This window comes from Salvia hispanica, chromosome 2, assembly GCF_023119035.1.
Source record: "Salvia hispanica cultivar TCC Black 2014 chromosome 2, UniMelb_Shisp_WGS_1.0, whole genome shotgun sequence".
In the NCBI taxonomy this organism is placed as follows: Eukaryota; Viridiplantae; Streptophyta; class Magnoliopsida; order Lamiales; family Lamiaceae; genus Salvia; species Salvia hispanica.
The window spans coordinates 19,726,247-19,754,236 of record NC_062966.1 but is presented as its reverse complement, the minus strand read 5'-3'; the positions used below and the strand labels follow the sequence as shown (position 1 = coordinate 19,754,236).

The 27,990-nt window shown below is 37.3% G+C and overlaps 7 protein-coding genes across 12 annotated transcripts; 3 read left to right on the top strand and 4 right to left on the bottom strand.

Annotated features, from left to right (window-relative positions):
* Positions 1 to 24: 24 nt before the first annotated feature.
* Positions 25 to 4,431, top strand: LOC125207464 (RNA-dependent RNA polymerase 1). The gene is made up of 5 exons (XM_048106825.1): positions 25 to 196; positions 585 to 1,120; positions 1,361 to 3,198; positions 3,277 to 3,427; positions 3,499 to 4,431. Exons 2-5 carry the CDS (start codon positions 599 to 601, stop codon positions 4,288 to 4,290), a joined length of 3,303 nt encoding a protein of 1,100 aa, XP_047962782.1. The 5' UTR covers positions 25 to 196; positions 585 to 598; the 3' UTR covers positions 4,291 to 4,431.
* Positions 4,432 to 4,542: 111 nt separating this feature from the next.
* LOC125207266 lies at positions 4,543 to 6,372 on the bottom strand. Its single transcript, XM_048106533.1, has 5 exons — positions 5,859 to 6,372; positions 5,544 to 5,617; positions 5,278 to 5,453; positions 5,098 to 5,191; positions 4,543 to 5,017 (listed from the first exon to the last, which is right to left on the bottom strand). The coding sequence occupies exons 1-5, from the start codon at positions 6,100 to 6,102 to the stop codon at positions 4,715 to 4,717; spliced, it is 891 nt and encodes a 296-aa protein (XP_047962490.1). The 5' UTR covers positions 6,103 to 6,372; the 3' UTR covers positions 4,543 to 4,714.
* Positions 6,373 to 6,458: 86 nt separating this feature from the next.
* Positions 6,459 to 13,458, bottom strand: LOC125207265 (serine/threonine-protein kinase dst1). Its single transcript, XM_048106532.1, has 18 exons — positions 12,636 to 13,458; positions 12,217 to 12,305; positions 12,030 to 12,137; positions 11,745 to 11,852; positions 11,439 to 11,529; positions 11,223 to 11,275; positions 10,468 to 10,530; positions 10,323 to 10,367; positions 10,172 to 10,207; positions 9,606 to 9,661; positions 9,314 to 9,395; positions 8,702 to 8,836; positions 8,453 to 8,564; positions 7,836 to 7,989; positions 7,244 to 7,385; positions 6,957 to 7,157; positions 6,778 to 6,863; positions 6,459 to 6,691 (listed from the first exon to the last, which is right to left on the bottom strand). The coding sequence occupies exons 1-18, from the start codon at positions 13,402 to 13,404 to the stop codon at positions 6,592 to 6,594; spliced, it is 2,430 nt and encodes an 809-aa protein (XP_047962489.1). The 5' UTR covers positions 13,405 to 13,458; the 3' UTR covers positions 6,459 to 6,591.
* A 143-nt stretch (positions 13,459 to 13,601) lies between these two features.
* Positions 13,602 to 15,823, top strand: LOC125207267 (ubiquinone biosynthesis protein COQ4 homolog, mitochondrial). 2 transcript variants are annotated; one of them, XM_048106534.1, is made up of 3 exons: positions 13,602 to 13,757; positions 14,263 to 14,449; positions 15,181 to 15,823. In XM_048106534.1, exons 2-3 carry the CDS (start codon positions 14,267 to 14,269, stop codon positions 15,682 to 15,684), a joined length of 687 nt encoding a protein of 228 aa, XP_047962491.1. In that variant the 5' UTR covers positions 13,602 to 13,757; positions 14,263 to 14,266; the 3' UTR covers positions 15,685 to 15,823. The 2 variants fall into 2 exon arrangements, with proteins under 2 accessions (XP_047962491.1, XP_047962492.1); XM_048106535.1 differs by having other exon boundaries at positions 13,610 to 13,757; positions 14,260 to 14,449.
* An 82-nt stretch (positions 15,824 to 15,905) lies between these two features.
* On the bottom strand, positions 15,906 to 17,722 carry LOC125207268 (protein SPIRAL1-like 1). Of its 3 annotated transcripts, none has more exons than XM_048106536.1 (3): positions 17,563 to 17,722; positions 16,725 to 16,987; positions 15,906 to 16,344 (listed from the first exon to the last, which is right to left on the bottom strand). In XM_048106536.1, exons 1-3 carry the CDS (start codon positions 17,600 to 17,602, stop codon positions 16,261 to 16,263), a joined length of 387 nt encoding a protein of 128 aa, XP_047962493.1. In that variant the 5' UTR covers positions 17,603 to 17,722; the 3' UTR covers positions 15,906 to 16,260. The 3 variants fall into 3 exon arrangements, with proteins under 3 accessions (XP_047962493.1, XP_047962494.1, XP_047962495.1); XM_048106537.1 differs by having other exon boundaries at positions 17,551 to 17,683; XM_048106538.1 differs by lacking the exon at positions 17,563 to 17,722 and adding an exon at positions 17,319 to 17,418.
* Positions 17,723 to 22,272: 4,550 nt separating this feature from the next.
* LOC125205814 (UDP-glucuronic acid decarboxylase 6) lies at positions 22,273 to 25,739 on the top strand. Of its 3 annotated transcripts, none has more exons than XM_048104958.1 (13): positions 22,273 to 22,398; positions 23,270 to 23,398; positions 23,635 to 23,721; positions 23,806 to 23,893; positions 23,984 to 24,075; positions 24,158 to 24,222; positions 24,310 to 24,398; positions 24,498 to 24,575; positions 24,682 to 24,775; positions 24,887 to 24,953; positions 25,038 to 25,101; positions 25,176 to 25,216; positions 25,347 to 25,739. In XM_048104958.1, exons 2-13 carry the CDS (start codon positions 23,309 to 23,311, stop codon positions 25,530 to 25,532), a joined length of 1,041 nt encoding a protein of 346 aa, XP_047960915.1. In that variant the 5' UTR covers positions 22,273 to 22,398; positions 23,270 to 23,308; the 3' UTR covers positions 25,533 to 25,739. The 3 variants fall into 3 exon arrangements, with proteins under 3 accessions (XP_047960915.1, XP_047960916.1, XP_047960914.1); XM_048104959.1 differs by lacking the exon at positions 22,273 to 22,398 and adding an exon at positions 22,467 to 22,489; XM_048104957.1 differs by lacking the exon at positions 22,273 to 22,398 and adding an exon at positions 22,610 to 22,698.
* On the bottom strand, positions 25,698 to 27,830 carry LOC125205812 (putative methylesterase 11, chloroplastic). Its single transcript, XM_048104956.1, has 5 exons — positions 27,297 to 27,830; positions 26,664 to 26,906; positions 26,438 to 26,581; positions 26,224 to 26,355; positions 25,698 to 26,117 (listed from the first exon to the last, which is right to left on the bottom strand). Exons 1-5 carry the CDS (start codon positions 27,669 to 27,671, stop codon positions 25,821 to 25,823), a joined length of 1,191 nt encoding a protein of 396 aa, XP_047960913.1. The 5' UTR covers positions 27,672 to 27,830; the 3' UTR covers positions 25,698 to 25,820.
* Positions 27,831 to 27,990: the final 160 nt, after the last annotated feature.

The window sequence follows — 27,990 nt, the reverse complement described above, 5'->3', positions numbered from 1 at the left end:
TGTGAAGAAACGTTATTGACTTGAAACACAGTGAGTCACTCTCAACTCTCAGTCTCTCACCCATCCCTTTGTCTCTCTCTCAAAGTTGAATCTTTTCTTGGAATGGGTTTGGTAGAAGAAGCTCATCCCTTGATCATTCAACTCTCGTTGTACTAAAATACTTCCAACTTCCCACTTCACTCTCTTCGATTTTAGGGTAGTTTCTTTTCTCTCTCAAACCTCCCTCTACGTGTATATGTATATGTATGTAATGATCACTCTCTAAGATTGAATTTTTCCCACATAACATACACATATTTGTTAGATCCATCTGTAAAATGTGACTTGTTGTGATTATGTAGATTCTTGAAATTTTTTAAGTTCTTGTATGAAATGAAATTGTAGTATTAGACCTTTTCTTGTCTTCATTGAATTATTGGTGGTGATTATGGTGAAAATACTAAAAAAAAGAGAAAAAGAAAATAAAAAAATCAGTCCTAACCTAATCAACATGAATTAGCTTTTTCTAGTTATCTTGTTTCCTTGGATATGCTTTTGGTTCTCTTGTTACTCATGATTAAACTGCATTTGTGATTAAATTGCAGTTTTCACTGTGAAAATGAGAAAGACACTTCATGTTTCTGGTTTCCCCAAACTTATTGCTGCTGAAGAAGTGAAAAAGTTCTTGGAGGACCGTACGAGCCCGGGAGCTGTGGAGGCTCTAGAAGTGAGGCCGGGGAAGAGGGGTTCGAGGGCTTATGCCAAAGTCCAGTTTACAAGTAGAGAATATGCTGAGGATATCATACATTTGGCAAATATTGGCCTCTATTATCATCTGGGAACTAGTCGCTCTTATTTAAAGGCTTTTGAACAGGATACCAACTTTGTGAATCCTAAATCATTTAAACATGAGATGGATGGTGTGACTCTGAATTTTGGGTGTCAGGTGTCTAAACAAAAGTTTTCTGTGCTATGGAGAGCTCAAGATGTTTCTGTTAAATTTGGAGCAGGGCTGAAGAAATTTCACTTCTTTTTGAGCCATCGTAATGTTGAATACAGGCTTCAGCTGTCGTACGAAAATATATGGCAAATTGTGCTGCATAATTCGAGTGGTCGAACTGCAAAGCTTCTTCTCATACAGGTCCAGTGCTTATCTACTTATTACATCATTTATCTGAATGAACTTCAGTTTCTGGACCTGAAAATAGAATTTTTTTTACTACATTACCTTGTTTTGTAGCTGTTCTTTGCTCTTGCAGCTACTACATACACCTTGATCATGATATATGATAGTGTTGTTTGATTATGATATATGATAGTGTAATCCATGTGTTTGGGAACTTTTGAAGTAGGTTGATATATTTATGCCTTTATTCTTCAGTTATATGGAGCTCCTCGGATCCACAAGAAGCTCGATTCAATTTATAGTTTTTTCAAGGATATTCCGGATGATCAGTGGATTAGGACGACAGATTTCACTCCATCATGTATCGGACAATCTTCTGGCATGTGTCTCCAGATTCCTCACGGCATGAAGCTCCCAGATTTTAAGCACAACTTTGTATACTACAGTGTAAGTGACACACCATTGGTCTTAGAGAATGGAGCCCCGTTCTCTGCAGATTCACCTCTGGTTCCAATTGTACAACCCCCGCATGGGGTTGAGCTGCCTTACAGATTACTATTCAAGGTCTGCACATTGGTGCAAAACGGATGCATTCCTGGAATGAAGCTAGATAGAGATTTTTTCCGTTGTGTGAATCCCGAAATGCATGATATTAGATACATAGAGCATGCATTAGAGAAGCTTTACTACCTAAAGGAATGCTGCTATGATCCTGTGGCATGGCTTCGTGAGCAATACCGTAAGTACCAAACATCCGAGGAACTACCTAAATCTCCTACCATTAGTTTGGATGATGGTCTGGTGTATGTTCACCGGGTTCAAGTTACTCCAACCAAAGTCTACTTCGCTGGACCTGAAGTGAACATGTCAAACCGTGTCCTCCGCCAATTTTCTGGCCACATTGACAATTTCCTTCGTGTTTCGTTCGTTGACGAGGAGTGGGATAAGATGTATTCGACTGATTTATCCCCAAGGGTAGCCACCTCTATTGGCAATGGAAGGACAAAGCTGTACGAGAGAGTACTTTCTACCTTGAGGAATGGCATAAGAATAGGGGACAAGAAGTTTGAATTTCTTGCATTCTCCTCGAGTCAGTTGAGGGAGAATTCCCTCTGGATGTTTGCTGCTTCAGCTAGAAACCTCAATGCTGATTATATAAGGCAGTGGATGGGTGATTTCAGTTCCATACGGAATGTCGCAAAGTATGCTGCAAGGCTTGGTCAGTCCTTTGGTTCGTCGACAGAAACACTAAGTGTTGCTCGGGAAGAGGTTGAAAGAATCCCTGATGTTAAGGTTGTTACAGATGGGACCACATATACCTTTTCTGATGGGATAGGGAAAATATCATCTGATTTTGCTCGAAGGGTTGCTAATAAATGTAAAATCAGAGGTAGTGTTCCATCTGCCTTTCAGATCAGGTACGGTGGCTACAAAGGTGTCGTTGCAGTTGATCCCACTTCATGGGTAAAGCTCTCATTGAGGGATAGTATGCTGAAGTATCAATCAGACAACACGAAGCTAGATGTTCTATCATGGAGCAAGTATCAACCGTGTTTCATGAATCGCCAGATCATCACACTCTTGTCCACCCTTGGAGTGAGTGATCGCGTCTTTCTGGTGAAGCAGAGGGAGGCAGTAGCTCAGCTCGATGCTATCTTAGTCGATCCACTAAAAGCTGAGGAAGCACTGGACTTGATGGCTCCCGGAGAAAATACCAACATCTTGAAAGAAATGTTGAAATGCGGCTACAAGCCTGATGAAGAGCCGTTTCTCTCAATGATGCTGCAGAATTTCCGCTCAGCAAAGCTGCTCGATTTACGGGTGAAGGCAAGAATATTCGTCCCACAAGCTCGCCAAATGATGGGATGTATGGATGAAACTGGCACCTTGGAATACGGACAGGTGTTTGTGCAATTTTCAGGCACCGGAAGCAGTGGGGATTCAACTGGCTTCAAGTACACCATTACAGGAAAGGTAGCTGTGGCTAAGAACCCGTGTCTGCACCCGGGCGACGTCCGTGTTCTCAGAGCTGTCAACGTGCCAGAACTAAGCCACATGGTGGACTGTGTCGTCTTCCCACAAAAAGGAAAGAGGTAAGAACTGACTCCTTCACAGCATCACAGTGTTCAATTTCATCTAATCATTCTAAAACATACTGCGTTGCTAATCAGACCTCATCCAAATGAGTGCTCTGGGAGTGATTTGGATGGAGACATATACTTCGTGTGTTGGGATCCTCAGTTGATTCCACCTCGTCAAGAATCTCCGATGACTTATGATCCTGCTCCTAACACACAACTTGATCACGATGTCACCATTGAGGTAATAATCATCATTTGCAATACTTGATACAAAGCTATGTTTCTAAAATAAAATGTTAATTTGTGGTGTAGGAAGTTGAAGAATACTTCACAAATTACATTGTTAACGACAGTTTGGGGATCATAGCCAATGCACATACTGTCTTTGCTGACAAAGAGTTTAGCATGGCATTAAGCAGTCCATGTGTAGAGCTGGCCAGACTTTTCTCAGTTGCAGTCGACTTTCCCAAGACCGGAATCCCTGCAGAAATCCCTCCTTACCTTCGTGTGAAAGAGTACCCAGATTTTATGGACAAGCCCGACAAGACGACGTACCAATCGGAGCGGGTCATCGGGAAGCTCTACCGCGAGGTGAAGGATATCGCCCCTCACACATCTTCTGTGAAGAGCTTCACCATAGAAGTGGCTATAAAATCTTACGATAGTGACATGGAAGTCGAAGGATTCAGAGAGTACATTGACGAAGCCTTTGAGTATAAGACTGAGTATGATTACAAGCTGGGGAACTTGATGGACTACTATGGCATCAAGACTGAGGCTGAGATACTGAGCGGTGCCATCATGAAGACGTCAAAGACTTTTGATCGGAGGAAAGATGCAGATGCTATTGGGGCAGCCGTGAGGGCCCTTAGGAGTGAGGCTAGGTCGTGGTTTAAGAACGGAAGCGAATCGCGGGATGCCTATGCAATGGCTTCGGCTTGGTATCACGTGACTTATGATTCTTCTTTCTACGGCTGCTACAATGTGGGGATGAATAGGAGGGATCACTACATCAGCTTTCCATGGTGTGTTTACGACAAGCTTGTCCAGATCAAGAGGGATTCACTTAATAGGCATTTCAGACGAGGTTTGAGCCTGGGATGAGTATTTAGTGTTTACCGAATACCCTTTTGCCTCTCTCTGCTGCAATGTGTGAATATGCAGCATAACTACTAGATTTGGTGTGTATAAAACTAATGTATATATCGTTTGTGGACTTATCCAGTTAGACTATGTTATTTTCAACTGCCAATTTCATGGCTCGTTTTTCCTATCTGGTGACTGACTATGCTGTGTGTGTGTGTGTGTGAGAGAGAGAGAGAGAGATGAGAGGAATAACAGTTGTGCAATATAGAATTCAACAACTATAAGATACTGCTACTAAAAACTTTTCATTGATCAATTCATGAGACGGGAATTTGAGGGATTACAACTCAAAACTGGAAGAAGGGTTCCCCATGAATCTTGTTAAACATTTCATGGTATATTTTCACTCAAAAATTGTGTACTGAGAGACTTACTGCCTTCACTAATAACCAATGTAAAGTTTTACCCGCTTTATCACATGGTACGGTAGTTTTAGCCTGCAATCTCTCTGTTTGCGACTCATTGGCCTTCCCTTAGCTGCAGGGTCTCGATTCTCCCTCACGTCTGCCAGCTTCCAAACACAGCATTCCGACTCTGTTTCAATGGAGTCGAGAAGGTACACTGCTTCCTTTTCTGGGGATCTGGTATCTGAATCTTCCAAATAGTTGACAATCATTGCCATATCCTTGAACCTCAGCAGGTCATCTGGGACTCTCAGCAACCGATCTGCACCAGGGCTCGATACCTCCAAAAAGAAATCGAGGAAATAGAATCAGATGTACAAACATGAAAGTAGTAGAGCCAGTCAAAACAAGTAAATATTACTTCAAGAGCTAAATCATCTGGGATTTCTTCATCCAATGATTTCTTATATTGGCGACTGAAAGCCTCAATCTCATCCATGCTGGGACACCCGTATCTGATCAAGGACAGAAAACAGTAAACGATAATCATACTCTAACATTTGTTCCAAGATTACTAGGACTAACACGACACGAGACTTACTCATTTGAAAGTTTATCTAGTCTCACATAGATGTAACCTCGAGGAGACGTTTTGAACGCATAGAGCTGCATCTCTTCACTAAACTCCCGAAGAACTTCTTGAGCTATAGATAATGCTTTCTCACCCCAAGGGCAATTGTTAAGAACAACTCCACCACCATCACCTCCATCACCAACCTACAGTTTTTCCACACTTTCATGTTAACAAAGAATCAAGATTGCAAACTATCCAGCTAAATAGCAATGATCATCAAATTCAAACCACACCTCAGGCTCAGCTTCATCCTCTTCCTCCCACGAATCAATTGGTTCAACTTCTCCATTAGATTCATCTGACGCTTCTTCACCCATACATAAAATGCAAGCGAACATTATCAAAACTAACCAGAAAATGCCGGAAGGCCATGATCCAAGTCAAGGACAAGCCCTAAAGTAATATGGCGTAGACTAAATAACTCTGGCTTCAAGAACACAAATTTCCACCCAAATAAAGCACAAAGTAGCATAAAAAACTGGAGACAATACATCAAACACATGACAGGCACTAGAAACGAACCAACAAAATAGAACAGAAGAGCTTACCATCAGCACCGTCGTGGTTATGAATAGAAGAAGTGGCGTGTAAGTGGCGAAAAGCGGTGATAGACGCAAACCACCATGTGGGTTTGGGAGAAATGCAGGTAGCATTGATGGCGCCAAGAATGGCATAAAGACCCGGTTTTGATGAGGGGTCGTATTCAAGAATGCGAGAAAAAACAGTAAAAGAAGAACATAATCTCCTTACACCTCTGTGTTGTAAGCAGCTGTAAATCCTATAAGCTCTCATATTTTCAAAGCAGGATGAGAAAATATGGCGTAGATTCTTCAATTTCCACGCACAGACGAGGCCATAGTTTTTCTTTTATACTTTTGAATCCGGATTTTATCTCTTTTTCTTTTTTATTTCTCGCCTAATTTTATAGTACTGCCTTCTATAATAAGAATTCAAAGATAAATTAATGGTTTCAAGAAAGTTACAAAATTTTACTTGTCTGAATGTTCCTTCTCACTTCAAAAGATTAATACAAATTATAATTTTATTTAAGAGATGTTTACTTTCAAATTTCTAGTTTATGTTACAGTTGCACTCAGTTTGATGTTTACTTTCACATTCATTTTATGGAAGGTTCTACAATTACAAAATTGGCAAAAAAAAATTACTGTTTCAGAATTACAATCATTTCAAATGGTGTGCATTGAATTCAGTCAGTAAACCTTGAAAAACTATTTGCAACAGCACACAATCAAGATTCTATTTCAAAAAAGATTAGAAACACTACAATCGTAGAATAGTCCGAAGGGTATCAGAAAGGTTTTGAATGGTCTGTTGTTCCTGCACTGCCTGCATTTCTTGAAGCGGCATCTCCTCATAGCACCTGCAACGAAACATCACAACGAATCTAAGAAGGCGAGAAGGCTGAATCTGTCGACAATGAGACCAGGGATTAACTGAAATACATACATTTTGTGGTATGATAATGCCTGAGCAAGATTCATCAGAGTCGGACTGGAATTCAATCTCTGATACACGCCTGGGGGCAGGGGCACCTGTAACAAGTTGAGGAGCTAGCTATATTACCCGAATGTCGAAGAAATTACTGGAAATAGGAATGATTTCATCAAGACTAGGACAAAGAGGACCTCATTTTGTCTGCTTCTACCCTTCTTAGGCTGGGTGTCACCAGAAAAGAGCTCATGCATTGCCTCCACAGCTATGCTTTCGCTGCTATCCCCAGGCCATCCCCCAAGCACGTTGTCGGATAAGAGTGCAATTGGGGATATGTCGGTTGCCCTTAAGAATGGGATCGGTACTGTATTACCAGCAGTGTATATGGACCAAAGCTGCTCAAAAAGATGACCAAATAAGCAAAAATTAAACAACCGTAGGTTATTTAAATGTGGAAGTTGAACTTGGAAGATCAAACTACCTTGTCTAATGCTTTTCTACTGACAGTTTCACTAGCAGCTAAAGGATCGCTCAAGCTACTGCCAACAGCTACTTGTGATATGCTATTTACTTCAGTATTTTGCTCCGTTGTCGGGATTCCAGTGATGGGAGGAGTCCCAATCCTGGCAAGTTATGATGCATGAGTCGGTGTGTATTGGAAACCTTAGTGATAGAGATGACTGCTAGAGAACATCTAAGTGAGAAAGTTCTGCCTAAAGTAGGCAAAACACAAGAAAATCGGGATAAGGAAGAGTTCATGATACTGATACTGAAGGGAGTGAGGTGAGGTATTCTTTCTTTTCTTCCATTTTTAAATATTTCACTCGTCTGTACAACAGTGTAAGTGAGTGTAAGGCCGTTTCATGATGACTTTGTTTAAAGGAGAAATATCAACCCATCCTCCATATAAGCAAACATAAAGAGGTCTTTCCTCCTTACACGAAAATATTTAAAGAATCACGTGAAGTGTTAACAGTGATTCCATATCAGAAGGCAAAAGTAAAAATGACAACGCCCTCCACTAACAAGCATCAGTTCTATGTCTGTATTAGAAATATAAGAAATTAAGTTACCGAGAGTCTTTAGTTTTATCACCAGGTCCACTGACTGGGGGTTTTCCAACATGTCCCGTAGCAGGACCGGAATCTTCTGCTCGTGTAGATGGCGGCACAGTAGCAGTTTTTCCAGTATCAGCTCTATCATGGATTATTACAGTTCCAAAATCACCTGATAAGAAAATTTAAAATCAACGGGTTTATGATTTTGCTAAAAAAAGTTCTCCAGTAAAGTAGCGCCCAAAGTTGCTAATAATACAAGTTGAACATGCAACGGTGAGCTGATTTTACAATTAAAAACTATCATAGATATATTTGCAAATGCTAGCTGACTTCACCAGGTTCAGGAGCTAGTTGAAACAGCCAAATCCATATTAGAGGTTATTTAATACTATCACTCAGTAATTTCATCAAAAATTTCCACAATTTTCAAATTATGTTGCCTTTTCTATTCAAATGCGATCAAGACTATGGTATAATATTATTTTATTTGAAAGTGATCATTCATGTCTAAGATTGTCATCCCTTTCTTCTGCTATTTATGCAATACTTGGTGACGAGTTACAAAAAATGTTAGAAAAATGCTCTAAAAGAGAGCTATCAGATTTTTTATTGATATCAACAAGGGATTTTACCTTCTACAGCTTTTTTTACTGTATCATTTATGCCAGGTGCAGAAGCTTGCTGCCCATCCGGACGTTTTGATGGAACAGTATTTAGTATTGGTTCACTTGAATCTCCTGCCGGCTGAAATAGACGGAATAGATATTGTGATTATAGAAAATGAGTAACTTTCCACTTCTACGTTTTGTAAAAGAGAAAGTATTGTGAATTGACAGTTGTCCTGCCGACACAAATAATCCAAAAGGGAATACTATAAATACCCCTTCTCTCGACAGTGTCCTATCTGAAGGTACTTCTTGTGTTTGCAATGCCATTGATGCCCTAACTTGCTTTGCCTGCTCAATCTTTGGGACCATTGCTGATGCTCCACTTCTACATTTTTCAATGAATTTGTGCTTCATGTGATCAAAAGGAAAAGAGAAAATGATGTAAGAATTGAAGTAGAAGAGATAATTTTGCATACCTATGAATTAAACGAGAATAAAGCATGATACAGATTAAGTAAACCATGTATTATGGATACAAATAAATTACAATAACTTCAATCCGAGTATGGAATGTGTACATTTCGAAAGGCAACATTTGAATAACGTTACTATCAGGGTTGCGCAAAATATAACAGTAATTATAAGAGAATAAACATCCATCAGCGTATCAAAACACGTGACAGCTTTCTTTGAAAAATGAAAGAGAGGTTCAATTCACTAGATCCAATTGTTCAAAGTGGATTCCATATCAAGCGCCATAGAAAACTTTCCCCAAGAGAATTAAGACACACCAGAAACATCTAAGAGTCAACGTGAAACATCTGAACTCATAAAGATTATGCATTGGATTCAGTTAGCACTGAGAGTAAGTAAGCGACACCATACCTTCAGCATTTCAGCTGCTGTGGGTCGGAGTCGTGGCTCCTTCGTCAGGCACTTTGCAACAAAGTCATGAAATACAAGCGACCTGCAACAATGAATAATCAAACATTACAGACTGCAAGCAAAAAAATGCAGTCCATGTATTTACTATATTGGGATACTCAAGTCTCAAAATTCCAAAAAAATATGACCATGATGTAACTACCAGCATAGTTCTAAATAAACGATGGACCATCAACACTTAATGACGAAAGTCCTCAACAGTTGCTGAAAGTAAAGAGAATAGAAGACACACCACTTCTCTTTATCTTCAAGCATTGGGGCAGGTTCAATTGAAATCATAAACAATACCTACCACAACGTTGGATTAGGTAAGCATCCAAAAGTAATATATTGCTATAAAAAGGAACCAAGTATAAAAGTAATGTCTTGTTTGTAGGTACCAGCACATAATAACATCCACAAAACGACTACAATAGCTTGAGCACAGATGCGTTATGAAGGATTCAAGAATCACAAAAGAGAATGTTCTAACTAAATCTTGTCTTCACATTTTATGCTAAGTATATTGGTACATGTAGGTGCCGAATAAATGCACCACTGGCAATAACCTTAGAGCACTTGCAGTATCAATCTGGATCCTACACAATCATGAGGTCCCACAAATATGAAGGGATATGGGTAGATGGGTAAACAATGGTGGTTTACAAGCAAGTTTCTCAAGAATAACTATAACTGTATTAGCCCCTAAATTTAGCTAATGACGCACTTATTCCCTTAGATATTTTCTCAATGAAAGGTCTCGGACTGAATTGTACTGGTCAGTTTAGCATAACCATTTATTGAAGTCTGTGAACTTACTCTCATAGGATGAACAGCTGCTCTTGGAGGAAGTCCCTGGAAACCAAATTTAAGCATCCATGAAGTTCGCAATAATATCGTGAAACAACACAATCTGTAGGATTTGCAATTGTCACTGACAGGAACAAGAGAAAAAATTAATGAAACATGCCTCGGCCATTTCAATTGCAGACACTCCAAGAGCCCACACATCGACCTGGGAAAAAAATGACATGATATTAAATTACTAGTAAATAATGACCGGTCTAAGACTTCTCATCAACAAACTTTTATGAGCACGAAACCAGAGAATATACCTTTCCATCGTAACGGCTTTCTTGAATAACTTCAGGGGCCATCCAATGTGGCGTACCGATGAACTAAGTAACAAAAACTTGAGATGAAAAAAATCTTGAAAAGGGGATAAATAAAATTCTTTTACAGATTATTTTCTGGTTAGACAGCATAAAATGACATATCAAATGCAGGAAGTGCTTTTATATATTATAGTTTTGTCTCAGATAGATCTCCCACAGGGTAAATCCTTATACATAAATCAAGAGTGGATTTAGCTTTTCTCCAAGAACACAACTAACTTAAAAAGGCTCCCTTCACTAACATGGGCCACCCAGTATCATATACGGAGTACTACATTCCTAGCATTTCATTATTGCAAAAAGTCTCAATATCTTAAAATGGCAAGCACACTTTAGTGATGGTCTCACATAAGGTCCAAGAATCTATGCAGCATTGCTAGGTAAAAGACATTCTTCAGATGATCAACTAGTAGTAATGGGTCTTACTATTTGTGGCATGTGTCACATGCCCGACTGGATCAACATTCTTTGAAAATAGTCATTCATCAGATGATTAATTAATCTGACCAGTGGATCAAACAAAATGCTAAAAAATCTTTCTGCTTAACCATCATCAAATTTCAAGATGGCTCATTTAATATGTTGGAATTTACCTATCAATATCTATTCTTTAAAGAAAAGAAGGAGAAACAACTATGAGGGAGATAATTAAACCAATTCTGATTAGGAAGACAAATGCAAATAGGTGCATATACCGTATTGCGCTTGGACATAGTTCTTGTCAACTGTGCAGCCACTCCAAAGTCACCTGTAAATATCATTATCTCACTGGTTCAAGAAATAGAATGCTAAATCTATACATCCAAAGTCCAAACTGAAATCCATGAAGCCAACCGTCGACATTAACTAGCCCAAAGTTGGGAAAGAGGAGCCGAAAAACTAGTACAAGAAGAGATAATGGTAAGACTTACCCAGCTTGACTTCTCCTTGCTCAGTCAACAAAATATTACCACCTTTTATATCTCTATGCACCTTGAAAATTGAGTGCAGATATGATAGACCCTGATTGACAATAAATAATCAGAGGCCAGATCCATGCATCCATTTGGATGCCAACAAAGCAATTTCTTGTAATATAGCTCTTTACAGCAAATGGACTTGGAAATGGATAAATAGTGATAATAGTAAAGTGAAAGTGAAGTTTGTGATATATAAACAAGCATGAAGTGTTTCATACACTTTTTATTAGCAAACAACAATCAACAAATCACAAGTACCTTCAAAGCTTCTCTACAAATATATGCTATTTGATACTCCTCAAGAGCCTCGTCGGTAACATTCATTAAGTCAGCAACACTTCCACCCCCACAGTACTCCATTACTATCTGCCAGCAAATCCGTAAATTCACTAAATATGTGTGGTTATCATCAATATCAAAACCTTGGGCGCAACTAGCACATGATGTAAAGGATGCTACTCTCAGCACCCACCCAAAAGAAAAACAGTGCAGCCACAAACAGCATATAATAAAAATGGTAAAAGCTGATGCTCTTCCTCATACCCAGAGAAACTCTTCTCCTTGATAGCTCCCAAGATAACGAACAACATTAGGATGACTACACTGCTGCAACATCTCAATTTCCCCACGAATTTCTTCATAACCCTCCTCCTGCAATAATATTCCATGATTAAAAAGCAAAATTCCACAAACAAGGTAAGACCTCAGTGACGACATATTGCATTCATACCCCTTCTGACAATGATATCACTTTGACAGCAACTAATTCTGAGGTCCTTAAATCTCGAGCCTTGTAGACTGCCCCATATGAGCCCTTCCCTGATAAAATATCAATTTAAAGTAGCTAAACCATTTGTTGCAATGAAAATTAAAGTAAGGCATATAGGCTCATATTTCTTCTATGGTAGTAACTGCTAAACAAGTAGTAATTCAAATATTGCAATTCCCAGACATTTCTTGAGTGAAGATTCTGGAATAAGATTTATCACAAAGCTTATTTCCTTCCTCTGTTGCAATGAAATAAATAGCGACAAACTTTATAATGCGTCAACCTGGTCGGAAAATCTATAGCAGTAAATCACTTCAATAATCATAATTCAACCAGAGAGAAGAACCAAGCAAGCAAAACTCAAACATTTGAATCTTTACCGAGCTCATGGAGCAACTCATACTTGGTAGAAGGATCCTCTCTGGCAATGCACTCGGCTATCGAGCTTGATGAAATCTTCCCACTTCCGTGAGTCCTCGTGCCGCCAACCCCATCTCCACCACCACCGCTGCTCTTCTTCCCTCTCCCATATCCCATCCCTCCAATATCTCCAACTTTCTGCATACTCTCCACCGCCCTCCGCATCGTCCCCCCGCCTCCACCACCACCCCCCTTCCTCACAATCGTCCCCATACCCTCATCTTCATCCTCCTTCTCCCCGTCCTCATCTCTCCTCCTCACCACAAACGTCGAGAAATCCCCATCCTTCTCCTCCTCCTCCTCTTCCTCCTCGTCGCTCCCAATTCCTCCCCTAGGGCTTCTCCTCTCCCAAACCGGAGCTGCAGCCACGCTCCGCGGCTTAGAATAGGAAGATGAGGCACTGGAATTCCTACCGGAGAAGCTCGATTTCCTCCGATCGGTTTTGACAATCATCGTGCCGGAGATAGAGGCGTCGTCGTCGGAGTCGTCGATGTCGTCCCCGCCGCCGCCGAAGTCCTTGGGGAGGCGCTTCAATAGAGGAGGCAGCGATTCCTCCTCGTCCTCGGCGGCGTCGTCCTTGTACAACATCGTGGCGTAGATGTCCGCTCCGGGCTCAGGCTCTTTGGATGCGGCGCCGTCTTTGTCGTGGATCACCACCGTGGAATAAAGGTCGGAATTTTTCGGCGGCGGAGGCTTCCGAGCACGCCAGGACTTGGGGGAGAAGTCCATTTTTCTCTCTTTGAGTGAGAGAGAGAGAGAGAGGAGAAGCTTCAAAGCAGTTGCATCCGAAGCTAAAACGTTGAAAACGATTGTAGACTACAATCTTGATTAATTAATTAATTAATTAAAATTTATGCACTTAATTAAAGGAAATTATTTGTATTACAGAATTAGCACTTAATTAATGTAAAAACAGAACAGTATTTAAAGAAGAAAGGATCGAAAGAGAAAATTAAGTAAAACAAGTGTCCCCACTTCACTTCACAGCAGTTGTCGCCGGCGCCACTTCCGCCGCCTTAAGTCCTCGACGATCACGACCCATCAACCCCACCGCCAACCTCTGATCCCTCTTCATCTTTCAGGTTAGCTGTTCTTGTTTTACTCAAATGGTCAAATTTAGGGCTCGAGTGTCAAATTGAAATTAGGGCTCGAATTTCATCCGTTTCTGTTATTGAATTAGGAGCTCGGGTTTATGCTGGATTAGGGTTCAAATTACTGAATACACGGAATAGGGGGACTCTATCAATTTGATTCAATTTATTTTTTCTGCTGATTGTTGCTGGTTGCAGAAAGACATCGCACATGTGGCTCGATTTTTTTCTGATTATGTTTGGATAGTCTGCATTAGCTGTAATTTGTTACCACTGTGTGTGGCGATTTACTAATTAATTGGTGCATCGCATTCATGCTCAAAGCGCGAATCCTTTTTCTTTGGTAACCCAGGATTGTTTTCTCCAGTACAATCACAAATGTTGGTTCACTGTAGGGAAAAAAACAACCAATTTGTGCAATTGCATATGTTTCTCTTTGCGGTTGTTTGGACATTTCATTTGTGCTTGAGTTTGATGAAGTTTTTTGATGTAGCAGGGATATGATGACAGGTGGTCGAGTTAAACTGAAGGGATGGCAGCAGGCTGCTGTGGCAGTTGGATCAGCTGTTGGAGCGTTGTTGGATCCGCGAAGAGCTGATTTGATAGCTGCTCTCGGGGAGACGACTGGAAAGCCTGCATTTGAAAGGGTTCTTGAGAGAATGAAGAGGAGCCCAGAAGGCAGGGTGAGCTTTTAATTCATCACAACATTGCTGGTATTTTTTTGATGCTGTTATATTTACTCTCAGAACTTTTACATTGTTTTCGCTTATCGAGGATTTTAGTTTCTCAAATGGCTTCCTTTGACGTACAGAGTGTACATATGTGGCTCGTTGTGCTTAGATCAGATTGTTTAAAAGTGATATAAGTGGCAAACTGTTTTCACCACATCTAGAGATATTCATATAAGGTGGAATGCCCTTACTTGGCTTATATTTTAGACAAAGCGACAACGTATACCTTGCTTTTTCTGCAATCTCAGTTTTAAATATGGTTGGATCTTATTCAATATTATATGGAATGTTGGAAATATGAATATATGAGTGCAATGGATTTGGACGTATATGGCCTTACCACCAAGTTAAGTAGCATTACCTGGATAGAGATGGTGTAGAAACTTTTAGTTGCAAGACTCTGTTGGAGGATCATTTTGGCACCTTTGAGAAAGAATGTCTGGCATTCTCAAATTCAATTCCACCATATAGGAGGTTCTATCTTTAGGCATCTAAACATAGTTTAACATACTACATGCAATGCAAATGTCATTAGATTTGCTCCTATTGATTTCGGCTTAGAAGTTTGATTAGACATGACGTGCAAATGGGATGTATGAAAATACACTTACCACTGGGCATCTATGACAAAGTCTTCTTTTTAGCTTAGTTGATGAATAAGCTTTACCTGATCTTCTCCACAGGCTGTACTACTGGAGCGCCCTCGTGTCATCTCTGCTAACGTAGGGCATGCATGGGACCTTCCACCAAACACATTTGGTGCTGCATATGCTAAGTTTATGGGATCCAGAAATTTCTCTCCTGATGACAGGCCACCTGTCAGGTTCATGGAAACAGAAGAGATAGCGTATGTTGCAGCACGCGCTCGTGAAGTGCATGACTTCTGGCACACCCTGTTTGACCTACCTACCAATTTGATTGGCGAATCAGCGCTGAAGGTCATAGAATTTGAACAGATGCTTCTCCCCATGTGTGCCCTATCTGTTGCAGGGGGTACTGCTCGATTCAGCCCAAGTCAGAGGAGTTTGTTCTACCAGCATTACTTCCCTTGGGCTCTCCGGGCAGGCGTGAAATGCACTGATCTGATGTGTTTGTATTATGAGCGCCATTTTGATGAGGACTTGGAAGATGTTCGTAGGAGATGGGGAATCATTCCCGCTCCTCCACCCCCACCACGTGCAGCCTGAAATCAACATGTGCTGCATCTTACCACCAGAGTTCTTCCCATTTAAAATAAGGCAAAGAGCTTTTCTTTTTTAACAAAATTTAGTATCCTTTCTGATTTTGTAATCGTAATTTTATGTGTTGATAGCTTCTTTTGTGATAGGTTATGGTTTTGGGGAGTTTTTTTTTTTCAGGCAGCAAAGAGTAATATTACCTGTTTAAGAATAATAATGACAAATGAAAATGTCATGAACACACAAAAGTACAATAGAAGAATATCGTATAGTTGTTTTACAGAAAAGTCACTATGAGAGATGCTTATTATGCATCCAAACACAACAAAGATCTCTCGATTCACACTTCAAATTTACCAACGAATTCATATCTGTCTGTAACAAAACAATCGACAAATCTTGCAGCAGAGACACAATACCATACTCTGCTGCTACATTTACAAACAAATAAGCCAGAACCTCGAACTCTAATAGAATCATCTCACAAGGCTTGCAGCAAAGGCGCAAAATATATTGCTGCTTCTTTTTACAAATAATTTCTCTAAACACACTTGGTGATCCCAGCCACAGAGCTGGGGTCGTTTCTTAGTTGCTGCTGCCGCCACCAAAAAGGTAACCCAAAGAAGAGCCTCCTCCGGGAGCAGCATGAACTTTAGTCGATGGTCGATCCTGAGACAAAACAGAAGTTGTAATCACACAAAATACGAACAATTGAATGCAAAATGATACAAGAAAGATGACGAGTATGCTCTCACCAATCACTATATAAGGAAACATACAACTCTCATATATCAGATATCAAAAGGATCAGTTTGAATTCATCCTTCATGTGAGAACTAAATTTTAGTTGATATTTCTTTAATAAAAAGGAAGTGTCATTACCAATCCCAATAATTGAATCACACATAGTAATCAGATTGTAAGAGAACATATCATAATCCAATCAAGATAACAAAAGATATCAGTAACTTCATAATGTTAAAAAACCAAAATCAAGTAACTTCATCAAAATCTACCAAACACAGAATCTTGTTTCCCCAGAGACATACCGTGATAAAATTGCAAGTACTCTGACCATCTGCTCTAACATAGTTGTTTGTGGTGCTACTGTGAATCCCAGCCGGAATCTGCTTGCTAACGTCTACTGGCTGAGGACCGGCATTAGGTTTTGGCGAAGGCTCTTTACTAGCAACCCTACTCTCACTCGGTGAAGCTTGTGCTTTCTCCGCTGCTGGTTTTGGAGCCTCACCGCTACCAAACAAGTAACCCAACGAGCTCTGCCCTCCACCACTGCTAACGCCACGACCCATATCTATCAATCAAAAGTTACCATCTTAATCCAGGCAATGCAGATAGAAGTGACAATCAGAACCTGATCATCACTAAATTCTGTATGTCTATGCATAAATCCAATAGATAGCCTGATTTCAACTATGTAGAGAATCAAATTTCCTCCAACTATAATTATCTAAAAAAGGTTATCAACTTTCAGTTTCTTAAACTACATTTTGGCTTCAATCCAAGGCTGCAAGAGACAAATAATCCAATGAAGCTCCAAGACAAATTCCTAACCTACACTATATTTCCCTGTTCAAACATTAGTGTTAACCTAATACAAAAATGGAAGAGCAGCAGCTACCAACATCAATAATCATGGGAATTGAATTATTCTTCATGAATTGAAATAATTGCATCAGCCATTATTGCAATCACAATTCCCTAATTATGATACTCCACATAAATCATCTCAGCCCTATAACCCTCCACCAAAAAAGATCATAGTCCACAAATCAAATCAACACCTCTATATACAATTGAGCAAACAAATCAAATCACGCATCAGTGAAGTGAAATGAGTTGAATTCAAGACCATACTTTTCTAATTACCTTCACTTTTTTGTTGATCAGATCTACAGTATGGAGCCATGAAAAGTATTATGGAGAATGAGATTACTTCTTCCAGACATTTATGAAATCTTCCAGGTGAGCTAGCAGTGTAGAATTCGGAATTTAGTGGAAGGAAAGCCAATGAGTGATCGTGCGCGAGTGGAGCTAGCAGTTTCGGATTGGCTATAGCTGATTTCTTTGGAGGCACCAAGATGCAAATACATATAAAGTGGGCCTCACTTTTAAAAGAAACGTGAGGGATATGATTTTATTTTTAGAGATCCCTAAACTATGTGAAAATAACCAAATTCGCTTCAAAATAGTAATCCCTCCATCCATCCATGATTAAAATCCATATATATCTCATCGGCACAGATTTTAAGAAATTGTTTTAAATTTGTAAAGTAAAGTGATAAAAAAAGTTAGTGGAACGTAGATCATACTTTCATATTATTGGTTTAATAATAAAATATGAGTAGAATGAGTTAATGTAACATAGAATCCACTTACTAAATATAGCAAAAGTGAAATGAGACATTTATTGATGGATTGACTAAAAAAAGAAAAATGTGACATTTAATAGCGGGAAGGGAGTAAATCGAATTACTCATAACCGAGACTAATTATCTCATTAATCTCAACTCTCTCTTTTTCAGTCAATTAAATATAAATTTAAATATTATGTCACATTAAATTCAAATCCGGAGAAATTTGGCTCCACGAATTGTTACACTACCACTGAACCAATTCACAAAGATTAACCTCAGCCCTCTTTGTTTTGTCTAGTACTAATATTATGCATCTAATTTTACATTAAATCATGAGATTCTTATGAAAGAAAAGTTCTCAAAACAGCAATAATTTTATAAACCCTAACTATAATTACTCTATAGTTTTAAGTTCAAATAAATTTATGAAATAAATGAACTGACTATACAAACCAGGATTTTCATTAATTTTAAATATACTCTTTTCGTCTTATAAAAATAGACACTTTTGGAATAATAGATTATAATAAAACATATACTCCCTCCTCCGTCCACCAATAAGTGTCTCATTTTGCCATTTTCGTTCGTCACCAATAAATGTCTTGTTTGTTTTTTTACTGCTTTTATCTATGGACCACATATTCCACTAACTTTATTCCACTCACATTTCAATATAAAATTATTACTCTATTTTTCATTCACTTTCTATTACATTTCTTAAAATTTGTGTCCAATTAAAATTGGCCTTGTATTGGTCGATAGAGGGAGTAATTGGTAATTATGCAATGGATCTATTATCTATGCTCGTTTGTTCGGTGTATTATGCATACAAATATGAGTACTTAGGTTACGAGGCATATACTTTAGCATATTCTAGGTGTATACACAATAAAATGTTTTTTAATAAATGAAAAAGATAAAAGAGCTATTAACTTTTGTAACTGAAGAAATGCCATTTTGTGAATGAAAGATTTTTAATTAATTTTAGTATTTGGCATTGTGATTTCATGTCATAACATCATGATCTTCAGTACGTAGTGAATCTTTATATCTTGATATAATGATATTATCGGGGAGGTCAGCTTTGTATTAAAAAAAATGTATGATAAGTTCTTAATTTAAGATTTTTATTTTCGGTAGAAATTTATTAAATATGGACTATATACTATATAGACATACTTCAATCAGACTTGAGATATGCAGGTTAGTTGTTCCATAAAACTTCAATTATTCAATGATATTCTCGATTGAATGCGACTTAAATGAAAAATGACTAAATCTCTTAGTTACATACTCAAATAATTACAAATTGTGTAGCGCACTTTGTATTTTTACCAAAAAGTGTCAAAGATGATGCTTCAACATAATCACTTTCATAATATACTAAAATATGATGAGGACCTCTCACCAACCTAAAAATCGGAATTAATACTTTTAGAGTATCTACGAGAGGGAAAGGTAAATGGAGATATAAATTAATATAACTACTATATTTACCTTTTATTATGAAAAATTATTTTTCAATGAGAGAGGTATTTGAGAAGGTATTAAATTTTTCTCATTTTGATTTTGAAGAGGTATCTATCTTTACCTCTCCATTAATAGAGAGGTAAATTTTGATTTTGAAGAGGTATCTATCTTTACCTCTCCATTAATAGAGAGGTAAAATTTACCTTTTATTATGAAAAATTATTTTCCAATGAGAGAGGTATTTGAGAAGGTATTAAATTTTTCTCATTTTGATTTTGAAGAGGTATCTATCTTTACCTCTCCATTAATAGAGAGGTAAAATTTTATAACTACCACATTTGCCTTCTTTTCATGAAAAACCATTCTCTAAAGAATAAGATATTTGAAAAGGCATCATACTTTATATTTCTTTAATGTATTTTGTACTATTATTTTATGTTTAAACAATCATTTACCTTTCCATATACCTTTTTCCTTTGGAGTATGTTTCTTTTTGGAAGGGTATATTTCACTTTCTAAGGAGATATATAGATGATATACCTTTTCTATATATCTTTTCTCCTTGGAGATGCTCTTATAATGTTTTTTATTATATAAAACGAATTAAACTTTTTTTTGTATATACTCCATATAAATATATTCACTAAGTATTTTATGGAGGGTCATATTCTAATGCTTATAGCACCCTAATCCAAAATCAAGACCAAATCTCCACCTTTAGATTTTAGAGGGAACATCTTTTTTGGTCCACGAAATTTGCCAAAGTATCATTTTAGGTCCGTAAATTTTGAAAATATCATTTGAGGTCCATCAACTATGGGTTAATATCATTTAAAATACTTTTCTACTATTTCCAAGTTTTTCTGGACGAAAATACCCTCAATACCTTAAAGTGTATATATATTCTTAATAAACTTATCATATACTCATATTTTTTATACATATCTTTACAATATATTTATGACAAATTTTCTAAATATTATTTGACCTTCAATATTATCACTTAATTTTGTGACATGCAAGTAAAATTGCTTCTTCAATTTTAAAATTCTTTAAGATAAAAAATTGAATTAGGATATTTTCTTGCATGTCACAAAATTAAGTGCTAATATTGAAGTTCAAATTATATATAGAAAATTCATCAAAAATATATAGTAAAGATATTTATAAAAAAATATGAGTATATGATAAGTTTATTAAAAATATATACCCTTAAAGATATTGAGGGTATTTTCGTCCAGAAAAACTTGGAAATAGTAAAAAAGTACTTCAAATGATATTAACTCATAGTTGATGGACCTCAAATGATATTTTCAAAGTTCACAGACCTAAAATGATACTTTGGCAAAGTTTGTGGACCAAAAAAGATGTTCCCTCTAGATTTTAAAATGAGTGAATAAGATTAAATCTTACTAATCTCAATAAATAGTAGACAAAATATCAACAAAATGGTAATATCGTCATTATGATGTCATATGATAATTTTCGTGAATGTTTTTTTTATATCAACATAGTGTATTACAAATATCAACAATATGACATAAAAATATCAACACTAGTACAAGAAAATATCAACACATATTTATTGAGATTTTTACATGGTTTTATTGAGATTTTTTGATGTATTTGTTGATAAAAATCTCATTATCTATATTTACGAAAATTAAAATAAAAATATCAAATTTCATCATCCGAACGTCGTCAGAACATATGCAATTGACATCTTGTTGGAATCCTTATAAAATTATCTTTAATTTGATATATTTTTTGTGAAAAAATAATTTAAATCGAGAGAGTCGCGTAAATTTAAAGTTTAATATGATTTTAATAGGAAAGAATTGACATCAGTACCCACTAATTTTATTTATTAATTTTCTTAATTAAATATATGGCATTATTTAAATCACTAGATCTTTTAATCTAATGACTAAGATTTAGTCTTAGTATGATATTACTAATTATTTAGCAATTGATCAAATCAAATATATAAATATCTCTTCATTAGATGTTGATGTGGATAAGAAAGCAACCCTAATCCACTATTAACATAAGGCTAATCCACTCCACTTATATATAGATATCAAATCCTCCATATTCATATTGTTCTTTATAAAATACTATTCATGACCACGTAGCTCAAAGCAATTAGTCAACTAACTCATAGTTTAAAGTTTAAACGTAATTATAAAGTAAAATACTAAAAAAAAAATTTGAAAGCGAAAACAAAGTAATAAACACAACAATTAGCAACAAAGGCTATAGACTAACGTGGGGCGATAATGAATTTTACAATTCACGTATTTCTCAATTTAACAGTTTACAAATATAACGAACAATTACAAATATGTGAAAATATATAATATGGGTAACAAAAGGAGAAATTCACTTCATAATAAAGTACTAACAAAATAGTAGTACTCCACTAGTTTCTTTTATTCCATTGCAAATTTACCTGGAGTATTAGCTACAAATCTACAATGATAAATAATTAAAAGAATTAATAATTTCAAATCAAATCATCGCTATTATCATTATGAGATTTACTGCCATGTTCAAAATATTTGGTTTCCCTCTTTTTCTCTAGAATTTAAAGTATTATTTTTTTCGGTTTCAGAATTAAAAGTATTTAAGAACTCTTAAATATTTCATCAATATCAAGAAGTCAACTATATCAAGAAATAAAAGCCCACATAACTCGGCCGAAGTGATAACAACCTTTTAAATTGGGGATTATCAACAATATTTAAAAGATTAGTAAAGAGAAAGAAAGGACAATTAGAGCAGATTTTTTTGTATTTATTACTGCTACCATTTTGGTTAATTTTTTGAAAAAAATAAGCTGCCTCTGGTTTTGTTCTGGTGTGGAGTGACCTTGAAGGTACGCTGAAAAAAATAAATATTGCTTAAAATCATAGTAATATTTGGTGTAATCTTACTTCACTTTCAAGATTTCCCCCTCTCTCTTGTTGGTACGTTTGGTATAGAATAATGATGAAGCATGCTCTTTTTTTCTGGTTCAGGAGTCTCCTTGATTTAATTTTTCATTGAATTAATTAAATATACGTCCTTTGTTTGTTTAGTGAATTTATGGGTTTCAAATTGTTCAGTATATAAAGGTGAAGTTTTTGCTGTGAGAGAGTGTGCAAGTTCCACTCAAAATACTTACAGCAATTACTAGGTGATCACCTCTTGATTTTGTTCAAAGATTCTTCCTTTTTAAGTTTTTTTCCTTGTTAGATCTTGATTTAGTGTATGCTTTGATGAATGGTGTGAAGCTGATTTGTTTGTTTATGGATTTGGTTGAAGGCCGGTTCATTTATTTTTAGTTTTAAATGCAGGCTGATTTGATTCTGTCTAGAGATTAGACTCTTGTTTGCCACCAATTATTGGATTTTGAGAATGTTTATTTTCTATTTATGTAGATTAGTTTCCTCTTACATAGTTTTAATGTTGGTGAGTGAAGTAATTCTGACATGAGATTATGTTTTATTACATGTGTTGTGTGTTTTTCAAGTGTTTACTTTTGATCTGGTCTTGATCTGCTGTTGAATTTTTTTTATTTTTTTTTCAAGTTATGATAGTTTCTGTTTATGAGTGATTGGATGATTATAGTGTGCAACATCTGCACCAGAATATAAGAATTTTGAATTGGATTGTTACTATGTTTTTATTTGGTTTCCTCTATTAGTATCTCAGTTTAAACATTCATATATTTTGGATATTTGGTGATTGTTGTTTTATGTGCATAGATTTGGCCTTTGAGTTTTAATTGAAGAAGGCACCTCATAATGGCTAATCAAGTATCGAATGGAAGCAACCATGTGTCCACCAAGCCACCTCCCGAGCCTTCGCCTTTGAGAAAAGCCAAATTTTTCCAGGTAGTCTACGATGGTGTTTAATGTGGCTATGCGTTTCCGTCTCTCAGGCTTTGCAATGTGTTCTTTATAAAAATATACTCTGTCTGAACTGATAAATCTTTTTGGACTTGCTGTTGTTATGATCATTTTGAATTTAATATTCAAGATTTTTTTTCTAAATCTTCTATTACCAATAAAGAAATGTTCCTATAATCACTTTCGTTTTCAGTTTCACATAATTAGAACATGATTGGCAGGCAAACATGAGAATTTTGGTTACGGGTGGAGCTGGATTCATTGGCTCTCACTTGGTCGACAAGCTGATGCAGAATGAGAAAAACGAAGTGAGCATTTCTTTCTTACAAAATACATAGCGTGCGTGTTTTTATACATATGTGAACCAAGTTTGATTGTGGGGTTTTGGTTAGGTAATTGTTGTGGACAACTACTTCACTGGATCGAAGGACAACCTAAAACAATGGATTGGCCATCCGCGATTTGAGCTTATTCGACATGGTGCGCATTTTTCGCATTTTCTTCTTACGTTCTCGCCTTTTATTTGGTTTTGCTCTTCTGGTTTTAAGTCCATTAATTTCTTCGTTGCAGATGTCACGGAGCCTTTACTAGTTGAAGTTGATCAGATTTACCATCTCGCCTGCCCAGCTTCCCCGATTTTCTACAAATACAACCCTGTCAAGGTAAGTGTCACAGAAGAAGCATGTATATAGTTCACCAACAAAGATGCATTGATTGTTGATATTTAAATTTTTGGCGTAACAGACGATAAAGACTAATGTGATTGGAACACTAAACATGCTGGGGCTGGCCAAGCGTGTGGGAGCAAGGTTCAACAAGACTTGTTTACATTTTCTTTTAATTCCCAGCATTTTCTCTTGAACGACTTCATTTATTCTGCATTTCTTTTTGTGTAGAATTTTATTGACCTCAACATCAGAGGTTTATGGCGATCCCTTGGTGCACCCTCAGACCGAAGACTATTGGGGCAACGTGAACCCTATAGGTACTTATGTGTTGATGAACCGTCATGTGTTTATTGTGAGGCATTTGGAATGAGACAAGTGCTGATTTGGCCGTTTTGATCTCCATTATGAAATTACAGGTGTTAGAAGTTGTTATGATGAGGGGAAAAGAGTAGCAGAAACTCTGATGTTTGATTATCACAGACAGCATGGGATTGGTATTTTCCTCTCTCGCTTTGAGTACAATGTAATTTGTCCAAAATGATGTTAAACGCAACAACTTCATGTATTCCTAACCACCACGAAACGTTGATTTTGCAATAGAGATAAGGATTGCAAGGATCTTCAACACTTACGGACCCCGAATGAACATTGATGATGGCCGCGTTGTGAGCAATTTCATAGCTCAAGCAATACGGTAATAATTATATCCTATGAATCTCGGTTGCTTGTCTAATCCCGATTCTCTTCTTGTGTTTGTATGTGTTTAAGATGAGAGATTAACTTTCTGAAATGTTGTTGTGTCCAGTGATGAACCTTTGACAGTTCAGTTACCAGGAACTCAGACAAGAAGCTTTTGTTATGTTTCTGATATGGTATTTGAGAATCATGTTCTTATGCAATCAAAAGTGCATCATATAATTCTCTTTCATCTCATTCTATTTGCTTTTTTTGGTAAGGTCGATGGTCTTATCAGACTGATGGAAGGAAACAACACCGGGCCAATCAACATCGGCAATCCAGGTACACAAAATTCCGACATGATTACATTAGACCACGATGGTTTTTTTGGTCTTAACCAAGAGCATCATTTTCAGGTGAATTCACAATGACTGAGCTCGCGGAGACAGTGAAGGAGGTAGAGTTTTCGACTTTTGAAGCCATTTTAGATTATACCCTTCAGAAATTTTAACTGTAAAACTGTTTATGCCATATTTCAGCCCGATAGGTTTTTTCTCAACTAATCTAACATGAAAGTTGTGTTGCAGATGATCAATCCAAACGTGAAGATCATAACCGTTGACAACACTCCAGATGATCCTCGCCAGAGGAAGCCTAACATCACGAAGGCCAATGAGCTGTTGGGCTGGGAGCCGAAGATCAAGTTGCGCGATGGTATCCCTCTTATGGAAGAAGATTTCCGCAAGAGGCTTGAAATTCCGAGGAAGAAGTGATGAATGGAAAACCCTGTGAGAGACGTTTATATACGGCTTCCATGCCTCCGTTTTCAGTTGAATCTCTGTTTTGTTTGATTTGGTTTGCTCAAAATGTTGATTTTTTGAGGTGCTTAGCTATTGATACTCTTTACTGCTACAAATAACATAATGTGACATCACATATTGTTGCATCAAAACATTTTCAATGAAATATTTTCTGTTCAATACTCTAGTTTATTGTGAAAATAACATAACAATGTGTGATAAGATCTAATTACAATGAAGGGCTGCTACAAAAAAGGTTTTCTAAGCCTCCTTCCCCTGCTTTACATGTGGGGTGTTTGATATCTCTAACAGGAGCCTGAGCAACGCCTGAGGTTTCGAAAAAAAAGGCGAATGATCCGCGCCCTTGAGCTGGAAGACTTGCTTAGGCGGATCTGACTTTATCATCGTCTCCTGCAGTGGCTCAGGAATGGCGAAATCATAGTCTGTCTTGACATAAAATCTTGGAATAGAACCATATTTTTCTGCAGAAAGGCAGAGCTTCTCTGTCACTGGTGCAAACGGCACAGCCCTCATGGATACCGATGCCAATGCCACATCCTGCATAACATAAATACACACACACGCAGAAAATTATAAGATGAGAAGCCTTGAAATGGTGAATGCAATATCAAGAAATGAATCAGAAATAATACCATAAGATTACCTTTGATGGAGTCTGGTTGAACAAGAAATCTTCGAGGAGGGATTTGTCGTACTCCATTGCAGTTGGCAACTGTTTCTTCCCGTTCCCATATACAAACTTCTGTGCACGTTGGTTCAGCTCAGTTAAGGATGCCTGCAGAACAAATTCTCAGATCAGCAAAAAAGCTTTAAAAAAACGCATTGCAGATTTGTGGAAAAGGCGATTATATGCCAACCTGTTTGGAGAAGACATCAAGGGCGCTATGGCCATTGCTGAGCATAGTTGCAGCAACAAACACAGCTCTTGAAACTTTGCTAGGATTCATCTCCATTGCATAAGATATACAAACTCCACCTACATCATGTCCCACCAAAATCACCTGCATTTCGAAGCATCGATCATCATCATAATCATTCAAGAAAACCACAGCATAATATCATATCCAAGAAACAAAACCATACCTCTTTGTCATCAGCAAGATTTGCTAGGAAATCAATGAGGGGTTTGGCATATTGAGCTATAGTTTTAATAGAAGTGATGTCACAAAAGTTAGCACCAGAGCCAGTGAGGTCTATGGCATCAACTTCACAATTGGCTTCTTTCAAAAGGGCTATGATTTTGTACCAACACCATGCCCCAAAACCTCCACCATGAACCAGCACAAAATGCTTCTTCTTCTCTTTACCATCATTTCTTGCAGCATCCTGAAATTATTGGAATGATTAAAAATTACTCACAGTACTTTTTTCTTTTTTGGTTAAAGTGAATAGTCATAGGGTCAAGATGTACCTGCAACTAAATAAATGGCCGTAAAAGGCAACTAAGCAAGTTATTGACATTAAATTATGATGTTACTACAAACCAAACTACACATATTTTCTCCCTCAAAAGTCAATAAAAATTTTATATAATAAATATTTCCATTAGTCTAGATTGAGTTATAGCTTTGCCTAAAATTAAAATCTCATTGAACACGTCTCATACTAAACTAATTCAATCCAAAGAAAATCCAAGAAAATGTCAAACAAAGAAACTTTACTCCATCAAATCCAAAAACAATAACTAAAAAAATATAAAAAAAAATATGAAAAAACCTGGAGATTAGGGAGGTGCATAGAAGAGAGAGGGGTAGAACTGGAGACAGAGCGAGATCGCCTAGGAAGCTTCTTCGAAGAGGAAGAAGGAGGTGGATTCTTGGTCGAAACGGAGCGGTCCAACTGGAGGAGGAGATCACCTCCATTGTTTTGCAAGTGATGGTGGTAGAGCATGGAAGCAATCTGAGCTTGCTGCTTGATATAGGATTCATCGAAGACGTTCGAGGCTTTCATGGCCGGAGGAGAAGAAGACGATGTGGCCGATTTTCTTGATCTTCTGTGGGGGGCTGAGGGGGAAATCCATGGAGGGTGAAGCTCCTTTGGAGGAGATTTGGAGACTGATGAGGGAGAGAAGCATGCAAGAGAGTTTCCCATGTTTGTTTCTTCTCTCTCTTGTTTATTGCATGAGTGTGGGAGATGCTAACAAATGATAAAAAATGTGTTTTTGGACATCAATTTATAATCTTTGAGTTTGGACAGCACCTCTCTGTATGTTGTATTTATGATGAATGGACCACTTTATAAATTTGGAATTAGGTGGTGGATTGTATTTGTTCAGAAAATGGTGGCTGAGAGCAATATAAAAATTAAATGGAAGAGGCCATATCTGTAATATTTGGCATGCCCAATGAATTTCCACAGCTATAATACATGTGCCTGACTATGTTATTAATGATAGTATTAATACCAGTAA